This window comes from Tiliqua scincoides, chromosome 3 (genome assembly GCF_035046505.1).
Source record: "Tiliqua scincoides isolate rTilSci1 chromosome 3, rTilSci1.hap2, whole genome shotgun sequence".
NCBI lineage: Eukaryota > Metazoa > Chordata > Lepidosauria > Squamata > Scincidae > Tiliqua > Tiliqua scincoides.
Window position 1 is genome coordinate 195,629,858 of NC_089823.1, and position 13,056 is coordinate 195,642,913.

The 13,056-nt window shown below is 43.2% G+C and overlaps 1 protein-coding gene across 2 annotated transcripts in view; it reads right to left on the reverse strand.

The window, feature by feature from the left end:
• The window catches only part of IGF2BP2 (insulin like growth factor 2 mRNA binding protein 2), an 80,761-nt gene that overhangs the window by 29,859 nt on the left and 37,846 nt on the right, over positions 1-13,056 (reverse strand). For both annotated transcript variants that reach the window (XM_066621915.1, XM_066621914.1), the window contains exon 3: positions 2,056-2,104. In XM_066621915.1, coding sequence (XP_066478012.1) covers positions 2,056-2,104 — 49 coding nt within the window. The remainder of the gene's footprint in view (positions 1-2,055; positions 2,105-13,056) is intronic.

Here is a 13,056-nt window from a genome sequence, read left to right on the forward strand (position 1 = left end):
AAACAGACAAAAGAATATCTCTTTATCAAGCATGTAAAATCCAGTCTTTATCCAGTCTGTGGAACTCCTTGTCACAGTATCTGGCCTAGATGCCTTTAAAAGGGGATTGGACAGATTTCTGAAGGAAAACTCCATCACGGGTTACAAGCCATGATAGGTATGTACAATCTGAGATTAGCAAGTCACTTATCATGAGGGCCGGGTAGGAATTTTTTCCTGTCATCCAAATTAGCCGTGGATAGCAGTTTTTCCCCCTGACTCAAACTAGCAAGTGAGGGATGGTGTGTTCAGTAGGTTTCATGTTTTAAAAATTGGTCAAGTGTGTTTAATAAGGTGGCCCAAGTTAGACCCAAGCTGCAGTCTGGTGCATTGGGGTGTTACAGGGTAACACCCATTGGAGTGTTAGAGGGTAAACAGAATGCCAGATGCAGGGGAATGGCAGCCGAGATGCAAGTATGCTGTCATCTGTGTGGTCCCTGAGCCACCTGGCGGGCCACTGTGAGATACAGGAAGCAATACCAGATGAGCCCAAAGCCTGATCTAGCAGGGCTCTTCTTATGTTCTTACCCAGGTGAAGCACAAAGCTTTCAAGTACGCCAATCTGTTCTACTTTGTAGATATGCACAAGAATATAGGTCATACCCATTACTCATTATTTGAAGTACAATATCTTACAGGTGAAGCCTGTTTATCAGCGGCAGTTCCACTCCTGGACCCCCGTGGATACTGAAAATCATGAATAACGAAATCTGCAGTTTTCAGAGCCCACCTGAGCTCTGAACACAACCGAAGCCTTGCTCCGGTTGCATCCGGAGCCCTTCTGAGACTCAGGGAAGCCATGCATGACCTCTCTGAGGCTCACAATGCCACCCAGAGCCTTTTTTCGTCAGCTTCTGGTTTTTGCATGGCCTCTCAGAGGCTCAGAAAACTTCCCAGACACAACCAGAACAAGGTTCGCATCTGGGAGGTCTTCTGGGGGGGGGGGGTTAAGAGAAAGAGGCCCCAACTGTTACTTATGATGGAATTTCATGTTAAGTATTGACATGGTAAAGACACCTAGGCAGAGAAACAAAACCTGACCTTTAGCTATTCCTTCTGTGTGTTAAACATTTTTCCCTGGATTTGTCCCCATGTCACAGGATTCAAGATTTACCACATCCTGGAGAACTTTTGTCTGTTAATGTGTCAGCAGAACATGGAAGATCACAGATCTCATTATAGGCCAGTTCTAATAATACTTTTAAAAAAAAAAATCCAGACCCGTCTCATATGATAAAAGGCACGCATACTTCCAGCAGACATGCCCTGACCTCTCCCCTTGCACCTGAGGAAATTTGGGCCAATTCTTTTAACTGCGCCATCCAAACCCATCTCTGCATGTGCCAAGCAGATCAACTGAACTGCTCCTCCCCATGTGATGAAGGGAATTGGTACACATTTCCCTAGATGTGAGAGGGGAGGCCAGGACATGCGCGCACTATAACCACATACATATTTTATCACAAGGGCCAAACAAACCTGTGTGGATTATATATTCAAAAGAAGCATACACCACCTATAAATGATGACTAACTCACACTGTGGCAACCCTGTCATTTAAAAAATGAATAGAAGAATTGGACTGAAGATGGTCTGTATGTTATTACAAATTGGGGGTGGCATATACTGCTTATTACAATTTCAGGCAGTTTTAAGAATATCAGACAGCTTGAATAGATTAGCAGATCTTTAAGTTTGTAAAGGGCCCACATTAGTCCAATAACGTGCAAGTTAAATGTCAACAAACTCCTGTCAGATGTTTTGGTATGTATTATTTGTCAAGTTCATTGTTTTATTTTTAGCTAAAAGGGAACTGAGTCAGTGCAAAAAAATGGCAAGCAATGAAGATTTCACCCTCTTGCTGGACAATGCAAGATATAATACCCTGTTACATGAAGACACCGAAGGGCAAAAAAATCAATACAATTTTTTAAATACACACTGCATTTGTGTGTACATACACACAGTAATGAGAAAACAGGGAGCTAGAAATAATAAAACTACCAGTCCACTTACCTCCCACTGTAAGTGAGGGGGGATATTCCTGATCTGAATCTTCCTGCTCCTGTGAAGAAAAATTCCCGCAAAGGAGAGATCACATAAGTATAGAACACAGTCAAGAACACAAAAGACTAGCTACTCTCCTGCAGCTGAGGGAGCCTTAGCTAAACTAGGATAGTACAGTGACTCTTCCATGGTGAAGCATTTCTCTATCTTCAATAAAGGTTTCTGCAAACATTTTGCTCTGGTTGTTTCTACACCATTACCTAGCACAACTGTGGGCTGGAACCCACTAGGTGGGTTGCAAGTCAATTTCAGGTATGTCCCCATTCATTTCAAATTTTGATATTTTATTTGTAATATGTTAGACTTGATGCTTACATGGTATGTGACTGCATTTGGGGAAATGGGACCGATCTGTCCTTCTAACAGGCTTTTGACAATGATAGTGAATGAGACTTACTCCTGGGTAGGACTGCAGCCTAGGATTAAAAGGACATTAAAAATTTTCCTGCTTGATGATGTCACTTCTGGTCATGACATCACTTCTGTTGGGTTCTGACAGATCCTCATTCTAAAAAGTGGGCCCTGGTGCTAAATGTTTGAAGACCACTGACATAGTAGATGAGAACTGCACAGAATGTAATCTCCAACCCTTTCCCCATCCTAGTCAATAAAACACAAAGAATGTCTAGGACTCCCAGCAACACACCGTTGTTGGGTAACCACATGTCATCAGAAAAAGGGGTAAAGAAAGAGGCAAAGGGAATTAAATCTGGACCTTTAAAATGGCTTTTGGTGAGCTTTACAGACAAATGCAACAGGCCATTTCAATTCAAGTGTGATTTTGCTGTATTATTAACCTCTTCTTTATTTTATTAATCCAACCTGACCCAGAAAATCTCAGGCTATCTATCTTCATTAAAAGCCATATACACGTGGATGAAGCGAGTAACGGCTATAGTATAATCTTGGCTCGCAAAGTTACTGCACTACACTATTGAAAATACTGCAGAACTCAGATAGTAAGCATGGTTCCCAAGCATGGACAATTTGAAAGTGGGGGGATTGAAGCTTAAACAGTACATTTTGGCTGGACCTGATATCTGCTGTCAAAGTAAATTGGCAGTACAACTGGAGCTGACCTGCATTGCTTTTGAAAACAAGGCAGAATAAGCAATTTCAAAAAAAGTGCCATCGTTTGCATCCAATAGAGATGATCTTGGCCAATGTACTGCTTCAAGCTCCTTTTTTTCCCAGGGCAACATTTATAGAAAGCAGGGGAGAGCATGCACCCCCCCTCCCACTTTCAGATCACATATTTCTTCGAAACATGACATTCTCAAGTTATTGTGACATTTTAAAAGGGGAGGGCTAGGATTGTTTTTCTTCTCTATTAATTGTGAAATTAGTAACTAAAATTAAGTGAAGCTTGGGAGCCATGGCATTGCTCATTTGTAAATGTGAGTCACTTCCTTTCATGGGAGAAGAACATGCGGCAGCCAGAGGGAGAGACAGTGATCTGAGTGTTCAGGTTGAGCAGGCCTCCCCCCCCCCCCCAATCTGGTTTGTCCCTACTCTGTGCAGTGTTGTCTTCAGGCCTGGAGATCTGACTAAATGAGAGGATTGGTCCGGTGTTAAGACAGCTAATTGGCAGTTCATAAATACGAGCAGTTCAAATGCTCATCTAGACACACACAAGAGTCATATAAACACTGGATGTATATAGAAAAATAAAACTGGGAAAACACAAGGATCATTAACGCTCAGAGCTTTTTCACATATGACATTTTCTGCATAGGTGAACGGAAAACCATATGCCTGTGTACACTGTCATGCTGGAAAGCATATAAGTCCACATTTGGAAAACACAGTTCCAAAACACATGACAAAATTAATTCAACAGTGGACTGAGAGGCACTAACCATCAAATAGGCCACAATGGCCCTACAACACAACAAACAAGACCTTCCTACTGGGTCATCTACCATGCCCCCTCCACCGGATGAACCCCACTGAAGATCACATACTGTATTAGGTTGCATTGGTGGGGAAAGCAGGGGTAATCGTGTTTTTAAACATTAAAATGTTTTTAATGTTTACCCTTCCCCCATTCACCAATGAGGAGAAATGAGTGAACTGCCATTTGTATTTTCAGGGGAGACAGTTCACAGCATGACACATGGCCTGCTCTTTAATATATACAAAATGAAACTACAAAAGTTATTATAAAACACCACCTTTCACTTGACCATCCCAAGGTGACTAACAAGAGCATAAAAGCACAAAAACTATTTACAATAAAAACAAATTTCAACAAGTTTAAGAAGCAAACAGATACTAACCAAAGCACAACACTCCAGCAGCAGATGAGACACGAATAGCTCTCAACTTCCCAATGAAAATGCTTAATGGAAGAGGCATGTCTTGAGGACTTGAAGCAAGTGGGTGGGTGGGGGGGACATCTCAAGCTCCCTGATGCAGGGGATTCCACACCCTGGAGGCTTTCACTGAGATGGTGCTGTCTGACACACACCTGAACTGAGCCTCACTCAGTGGCGATGCACAAAGCACATGAATAACTTAATGGAAGGATAGATTCATATGGCAGAAGGCAGTCTTGAAGTATTTTTTGCCGCTGCATCTCTTTAGCAAATACATTATGATAGCCTGGGTACTGCATACAGGAAAGCACATGATGATACTAAACTGAGATAGTGGGATGCAAAATGGCATGTGTAATGCTCAGTAGATGCAACAAGCTGTCATAGAAGTCCTAGTTCAAGGGCCAGTCTGAGGTTCAACCCACAGATATTAATTTCCCTACTTGAGTATTATTTTCATGTAGGACACCTTGTTATTCCACACTTCCTCCCATATTCCAAATTAACACAGACCAATTTCACAGCAGGTATACATAGCAAGATGTCCCTACTGATGGTGGGTTCCCACCACGTGCCTATATGGCAAAAGAGATGTGTATTCTCATTCTAAATCACTCTATACCCATGGAGTACATGCATCTGTCAGAACATGCCTTGACATAGGCTTTGGCAAATCAAAGACACCATCAGGCATAAGGAAACAGCAGCCCAGTGGTCCAATCTAGCCCCAAGGAGCTTCTCATCTAGCCAGCAAAATGTTTGGATTTTAAGCACCTCTCCATCTTGGGCACTTCATCTACCTTCTACTGCATAAGCAGGAAAAAAGGTCTTTAAACTTCTCTGGCACTAGTATGAACAGAAAAAAAGGCTCCATCAGAGTTCTTCTTTGCTGCTGACTCCACTGCATAAGACCATGCAAATGGGAGTGACTACCTGAGGTGCAGAAAAGGAACATTTTGCCAAAAACCTCTACTTCCCTTTGGGCTGTAGAGACATGTGCCTGTGCCTCTGGACTGAAACAGATATGATAAAGTAAAGTTGCCCTTGTCTGCCCACAAGTATTCTTTTCATTCCCATCATGCACTTACGAACCTAGTCAATCAATTTGCATGCAAAGTTAGCAAGCACACCACTGATGATATTCTAGTTAAAAGCAAGAAACGCTGTCGAGGCTCTCATTTCACAGATCACATAATGATTTTGTGGTTTCAGATCACAAAAGTGAGCAACTTGTCTGGACCCAAATTAATGTTTCATAATTTCTGTCGGTTAGAGAATGATGTTTTCTTCTCCATCAGCAGATGAATGCAGCAAAATCAGTAAGCAAGCCTGTAAAGAAAATCCAGCTTCCATTTTCATTTTCTAAGAAATCAAGTATCCAAACAATGAAGACTGTATTAATAAAACAACAAGCACACAAATGGTTCTGTTGTGTAGTGAGAAAACACTGCTCTAGTAAAGCCAGATAAAATTCTCATTTTCAACCAGTCAATTATTTTGTCATCCAAATTCTATCAAAACACAATGCAAATTTTCAATATTGAATTCCTGTTGAACTCCTATTGAATTTGGGGACAGGATGGGACAGGGATGTGTCAGAGTCACTGTGCCCAATGGATTGCCCATTCCTTCCTAGATGGACAAGAGAGCCTGCTCTCTCTCCTGTGTCTTGGCTGCCCCCACCTTCTTCTGGTTCCTCCCCTCAGCCTCTTTAAGCCTTCTTCTTCCCCTCCACCCCTCAACCTCCTGGAACCAACCTACCCTCCTCCCACTATGTCTGCTGTTTGCACCAGTCTGAATGTCAGCTTCTGGCTTGCCCCCCCCATGAGGTACTTTCAATGTGGAAGTGGCAAAAAAAAAGAAGTAAACAAGTACATACAGACACAAAACCAAGTTACAGCCACAAAAATAACGAGTCTTCATGACATGTGTATCTGTGAATCATGACTCATTTCTGAGTCACTACCACGAGTTGAGAGTGAGGGTTCAAGTCAATGACACAAGTGACTTGAGATCCCACAAGCTGCAGAAAACGCATATTTTTGCAACTAGAGTTGAGTTGATGGGACTCGAGTGCCCATCCCTGGGCTGGGACACAGACTATTTTCAGATATCTGTGACCCATACATGTACGCAGATGTCTGATGGATCCATTACTCCAGCACAGAGTACCAAACCTTTAGAGCAGAGGTGCTCAAAGTTTTTGGCAGGAGGGCCACAACTTCTCTCTGACACTGTGCTGGGGGCCGGAAAAAAAAGAATTAATTTACATTTCAAATTTGAATAAATTTACATAAATGAATATATTAGAGACGGAAAATGAATGAATGAATTCAATCCAGTTTACGATTTCATTCACCCTAATTGGGGGGGGGATCTTGATGCCAGTTTATGATTCCATTCACCCTAATTGGGGGGGGGAGATCTTCTAGCCAGTTTATGATCTCATTCATACACACAAAGGGGGGGCATCTTCCACACTTTCACACACATACACTCACCTGCTCGCCTGCCCCCTCGCCCTCCCTCCTTTGCTTGGGTGGTATGTGCTCCTGCCTGGCCGCCCGCTTGGCTGTCTGCCTGCTCGCCCAGCTGCATGCCTACCTGCCCACTTAACAGCCCTTCCTCACTAGCTAGGGCAGCATGTGCTGCTGCTGCCTGTTGCAGGAGGGGGGGAGTGAGCCCAGCCCAGCAGCAAGGCAGGGAGAGACCTCCCCTCCCACGCGCAGGATCTCTCTCATTCTCCTGGCTCAGGTTGCAGGAGGGGAGGGGAGCCCAGCCCATGGGCAAGGCAGGGAAAGACCAGCCGGCAAGCACGCAGGGTCTTTTATAGTGGAAAGTAAGAGATAGTAACCTGTAAGTTTCACGTTACCTTCCCACTATAAAAGTCCCTGTGCAAGCGCTGGGCTTGTCTTTTCTTTGCTGCCACTGAGCTCAGCGACAGCGAGGGAAAGCAAGGTGCGGAGCTCGCGTGGCAGGCCAGCACAGGTTGGGGTGAGGGCTGAGTGCCCATTGGAGACCCCCTGGAGGGACCCCCTGGGGGCTGGATGGGGATCCGCAGTGGGCCGCAAGTGGCCTGCAGGCCAGGATTTGGGCACACCTGCTTTAGAGCAAAGTTATCAAATATAAGGCCCATGGGCTGAACACAGTCCATAGAATCTCTTTATAGAGCCCCCACAATCACTGGGCTCTCCCAGCACCATCATTAGCAGTTCTCAGCTGTTGAGCTGCGACATGATGCCTTGGCAGAAGCAGCACTCCTAGAAGGGAGGTGCTGGGAGAGTCCAGATATCATGCAGGCTGCCCTTTCAGCTGTGCTGCTTCTGCCGAGGCATCATCGCTGAAAGGCGGCCTGCAAGATAATTGAACTCTCCCAGCATCTCCCTTTCAGCAGTGCTGCTTCTGCCACACTGGGAGGGAGAAAGTAGGCCTCAAAAAGTGAGGAAGGGTACAAGGAGAAGGGGCAGACCAAGTACAGTGAGAGAAGAAGAAAAGAGACACTACCAAAGCAGTGGTAGAGCCCAATTATCACACAGGCTTCCCTTTTAGCAGCACTGCTTCTGCAGGGGCACCACTTTGCAGAATACCTCTCAGTGGCTGAGCTGCAACGCGATGTCTCTGCAGAAGCAGAGCTGCTGAAAGAATGGTCCACCTGATGATTGGGCTCTCCCATATTTTGAATATATGATCATTTTTTCTTCTGTCATTTGCATCTAATGAGTTACTAGGTGAGAGCAAAGTGCTTATTTCTATCAACACTGGTTTAACTATTTCATTTACTGCTTAATGATTATTATGAGTATTGATATACTGTTTTTCAACACCTCCCCCCCAAAAAAAAGAGTTCAGAAAGTGGTTTACAGAGAAAAGTCAAATCACTAAAAGGTTCCCTGTCCCAAAAAGGCTTACACTCAAAAAAGATGAACAACAGCAAACAGCCACTAGAAAAGACACTGTCCATTCCAGCCCTCCGCAGGTGCAATGAATGCTATTATTTGGCCCGTGTATGAAACAAATTTAACACTCTTGCTTTAGAGCAGTGTTTCTCAAACTGTGGGTCAGGACCCACCAGCTGATTTCAGATGGGTCCCTATTCATTTCAATATTTTATTTTTAATATATTAGACTTGATGCTCCCATGGTATGTGACAGCATTTGGGGAAAAGTTACAGACCTATACTTTTAACAAGCTGCTATGTATATTCTATTAACAATGATAGTAAATAGACTTACTTCTGGGTACGTGTGGGTAGGATTGCAGCCTAGGATAGTTAATTTTCCTGCTTGATGTCACTTCTAGTCATGACATCACTTCTGGTGGGTCCCGTCCCGTCAGATTCTCATTCTAAAAAGTGGGTCCTGATGCTAAATGTGTGAGAGCCACTGCTTTAGAGGGTTCAGTGTCCAGCTACGCTTGCTAACGATCTTTCCAACATTTTATATATGCCTGGTAATTTTTAAATTTCATCTCTTGCCCCAATGGTACATGAAACAAATTTATACTACATGTAATTAGCATCTTTGCTACCATGTGTTTATTTTGAAAAGCATTTGTGCCTTACAAGAAAGCTAAACATCCCGGAAAAGATTTAAGAGTCAAAGAGCATTCCAGTACCATCACAACAGCAACAGAAGCTACTCCTGAGCAAATGGCGAAACATATTGTCCCAAACCAGAAGTGCATGAGCTTGAAATATCAGGCAAGCTGTTCAACATTTGTGCAGTTCAGATTAATTTGAGGAAATATTTTCAGATAAAAGGCTAAATGCTCCATCAGTTAGCCACTCTGGGCACCTTTGTTTGTGGAAACATCCCACTGTCAGCAAAAGTTACACATCTCGGTTTTGTGCCTTTGCTAAGTGTGGCTAACTGCCAGGAGGCAAAGCTAGTGCTATACATCCCATCAGCATAGTGGCAGGATTTCAAACAACATGGCAAAGTTCCAACACAATGCAGTCCAGGCCACACAACTGCCTTGCCCTGTTACAACAGAAAGAGACAAAGGTGCCACAAATAAACTAGCAAAGCAGAGGCCTGGCAACTAAAGGACTACAGAAAACAAGCAAAAGGAGAGCAGAAGGCAAAGCTGGAAGAAAAAGTAGATTGATGTAGTTTAAGGAAGACACACTCTAAATGCTTTCAAAGCTTTAGTGCCCCACAGTCAAAGGAGTATATTTCCTAGCCTTGCATTCAGCATTATATCTCACAAGATCAGCCTGACTCAAATACTCTGTTGCAAGGCAGATAAGCAACTCAGAACAACTCGGTACACAGGGATGAAGGTTCATAGGCTTTTATTTGAATTGTATACAATTGGTCCACGGGACTCATGTCCAAAGAATGGGCCCCGGTCTGACTGTGTCTGGAACTCTTATAGAACTCTTGGTCCTTTGTCTGAAAATCTAGACTTCCCATTCGCTGAAAGTTTGACATCATGAATAGGGCTAATTCCTAATAGGATATAGATAAAATACCATTTACATAGAAGATAGAAAATAGGTGGGCAACAAGTGAGCAAAACCATTGATTGGCTCTGATTTACATATGGGTGGGGTTTCACCTTAAAACTTAGCCAAAATTAAACAACTTCCAAAAGTTTTCAAAAACCAATAGGGTTTGCTGTAACATCCTCATTAACACTAGAACACTTAAGCACAGGTGTGGAGACCCCAATTTGGCATATATTCTATTCAGACCTTTCTTAATTAGGATGGCCTTGCTTGAGCCACCTATCTTATCTCTTCTACATTCCTTCTTCTGGTTTTAGTAAACACTGTGGAGCCCTGCAAATCTCTGTCCTTTAAACTTCTATTAACAGTTTTACTGACATAATTCTATATGACTATTGTGACCAGTTACTTTGACTACATTGGTATTGAGGGATCTATAGTGGTGTATATCCTTGCTAAGAAGTGACCTCTTCCCTTTTAGTGGTTGCCTAGTACCTACTAAAGTGTAATCTCCTTGAGCTAAGGCTTCAGCCAGCTCTTTGCTCTTTTATATCTTTGAAGCATTACAACAATGTCACCTTCCCTGCTTGATTCTTCATATATCAAACTTTCACTGCATCACATTTTCCTTTTAACAAATCCTTCTCCCATTTACCTTTAAACAAATTACTCAGATTTTCTTACATTACATGCACTAGGCCTCTCTCTCTCTCTTTCTCTGCACCTTCCTAACAAACCTGCACCAATCCCTCTAAACCAGTGGTCGGGGAACAGGGGTAAATTACCCCAAATGGGGTAAAAGTGAAAATCTGGGGGTAATAAGGTTGCCTTACCTAACTGTGTGCCTTACCTAACTGTGTGCCTTACCTAACTGTGTGCGGGCGCCGGGCGGGGAGGTAGCGGAGGGAGTCAGCGCACCCGCTCTCCACCCGCTCCAGGGGGCTGGCAGCGGGCTGGTGCGCTGTGTGCACACCGCCCGCTGCCCTGCTCCCTTCCGCTCACCTTCAGATGCGGTGAGCGGAAGGGAGCAGGCGATACACTCAGGCTGTATCGCAGCCGCCCGCTCTCTCCGCTCTGTGCGGGAGACTGGAGCTGCCCGGCGCTGTAGTGATGATGTCATCACACAGCGCCGGGCCGTCAGTGTCTCCCGCCGAGCGGACAGAGCGGGAGGAAGAAGAAAAGCCGCGCCGACCGACGTGGGATCGAGGTAAGGTGAGTATTGTTTATTTATTTTTATTGTTTATTTATTTTATTTCCTTACTTTCAAATCAAGGGGGTAACGTCTGCGTTTATAAATTTTTTGGGGGGTAAGAGGTAAAAAAGTTCCCTGACCCCTGCTCTAAACATACATTTCTCCATTTCAGTTGCAATTCAAACAAAGAGACTCTAAAAGCAGAAGTTTGTGTTGTCCTCTGTCTTCTAGAATTCATCTCTTGCAGGTGTCCATGGTTAGCTAGCGAGACGCTTTGCTAGTTTGCCAAGAAACATTGACAACTGATAAGCCTTATGTTGAAGCTTTTGTCTAATTTTAAGGCTTTTCTAAAATCAAGCAGTCGAAACTTACTTCTAATAACTACAATGTTTCCATATATGTGTTTTCTCAGCATGGCCTATCTATCTTTGCCTTAGGTACGACTCCCTTTTCCAAATTCCAAAGTGTATCAACATAGCCTTTGAGGAACCAAAGTCCCAGCTTCTGTGAAACTTCTGTGAAACTAGCAAAACAGCTTCTAAATAATTCTTTCAAACAGCTTTTCTGTGAGACTCCCAAACGTATGCCTTCATGCTTTAGCCAGACTTTTAAAATGATTCTGTCTTTGCTTATACTGGGCGATCCAATGACTTTACAGTCTAAGGTCAAAGGTCACCGTGCCTCAGCTCCACAGTAGTGGAAACACAACACCAATATCAAAATGCAGCCATGCGACCATTTGCATCACCAAGGATACATGTCAAAGCTTCTAGCAAAGCAGGCAAACACTGAAAACACCTGTTTTAATTGTCAGATCAAATGCATCAATAAATTCAGCTCAAGCATAGTTCCCATTACTCGGCCAGCAGCAAACATGAAAAATCAGCAGCTGTGCTTGTTCTTTCCCAAAAGGTATACTAATACAGCAAAACAAAACACAACAGCACCCAAACCCTCCCTGCATGTAATAAGACAGTACATCAAGGAGCAACGTTTAACAAAGCCCTCCCCCTGATGTATGTTACATGGTAGTTTACTACATGCAGGGAGTGTTCCCAAGGCGAGGAATAAAAAAAATGACCCTCCACCTGCAATTTGAAATTGTGCAGCCCAGAATTTGTTTAAATGATTTATATCCTGCCTTTCCCTCTAAATAAATTAAAAGTTCACGTTTTCTTTATTTAAGGCATTTTTAATCCTCTTTTCGTAGCCCAACTGGCAGTTCAAAGCAGTTTATAACACAATTAAAAACAGACATCAAAATAAAATTTAAATTTAAAAAAGCAAAATCAAAACTAGCTTAAAAGAAAAATAAGCAATATCTACAAAACTGACCACAACTAAGAGCCAACATGATAACAATCAGTTATTCAGTACCCCAAACAAAAAAAGTTTTAAATTCTCTCCAAATTGCTAGCCGTGAAGGGCAGTCCTGACCTCAACTGGAAGCAAGTTCCATAAGGGTTATTCTACTTCATTCTGTATAAACTGTTCATTCTGTAGAACAGATGCAAGGATGCAACCTGTATGTCATGAAAGCCCCTGGGACCATTCCTCAGCATTAAATGGGGAAGAGCTAATATCTGGCCTACTGGTGACAATACACATCACTTCCTTCTAAATAAAACTGCAAAACTGTGCCTGATCCTAGCAGGGGAGGAGAAGGCACCATACCACTGCTCTTGTGGCACCTACCTTTGGATCAGAAATTCGAATAATAAACCAGGGCAACGAAGAACTCAAATCTAGTTATGTGATATGAGGACCTCCTGAATGAAATGACATTATATTTCCACCTTTGCTGTTAGAGAGAAGCAGCAGAGAACTGAAACCTAGGCCAATAGCTGTTCTGGAGAGCAGGAGTAGGTTTGAGTTACACAGAATTAAATCAAGTTTTTTTGTGCCTTGCTTAAATCTCCTGTGGCATAATTTTGTAAAGCGTGCAGCAGCACATGAGAGGTATCAGAAGATCCAGTGAAGCAAAACACAG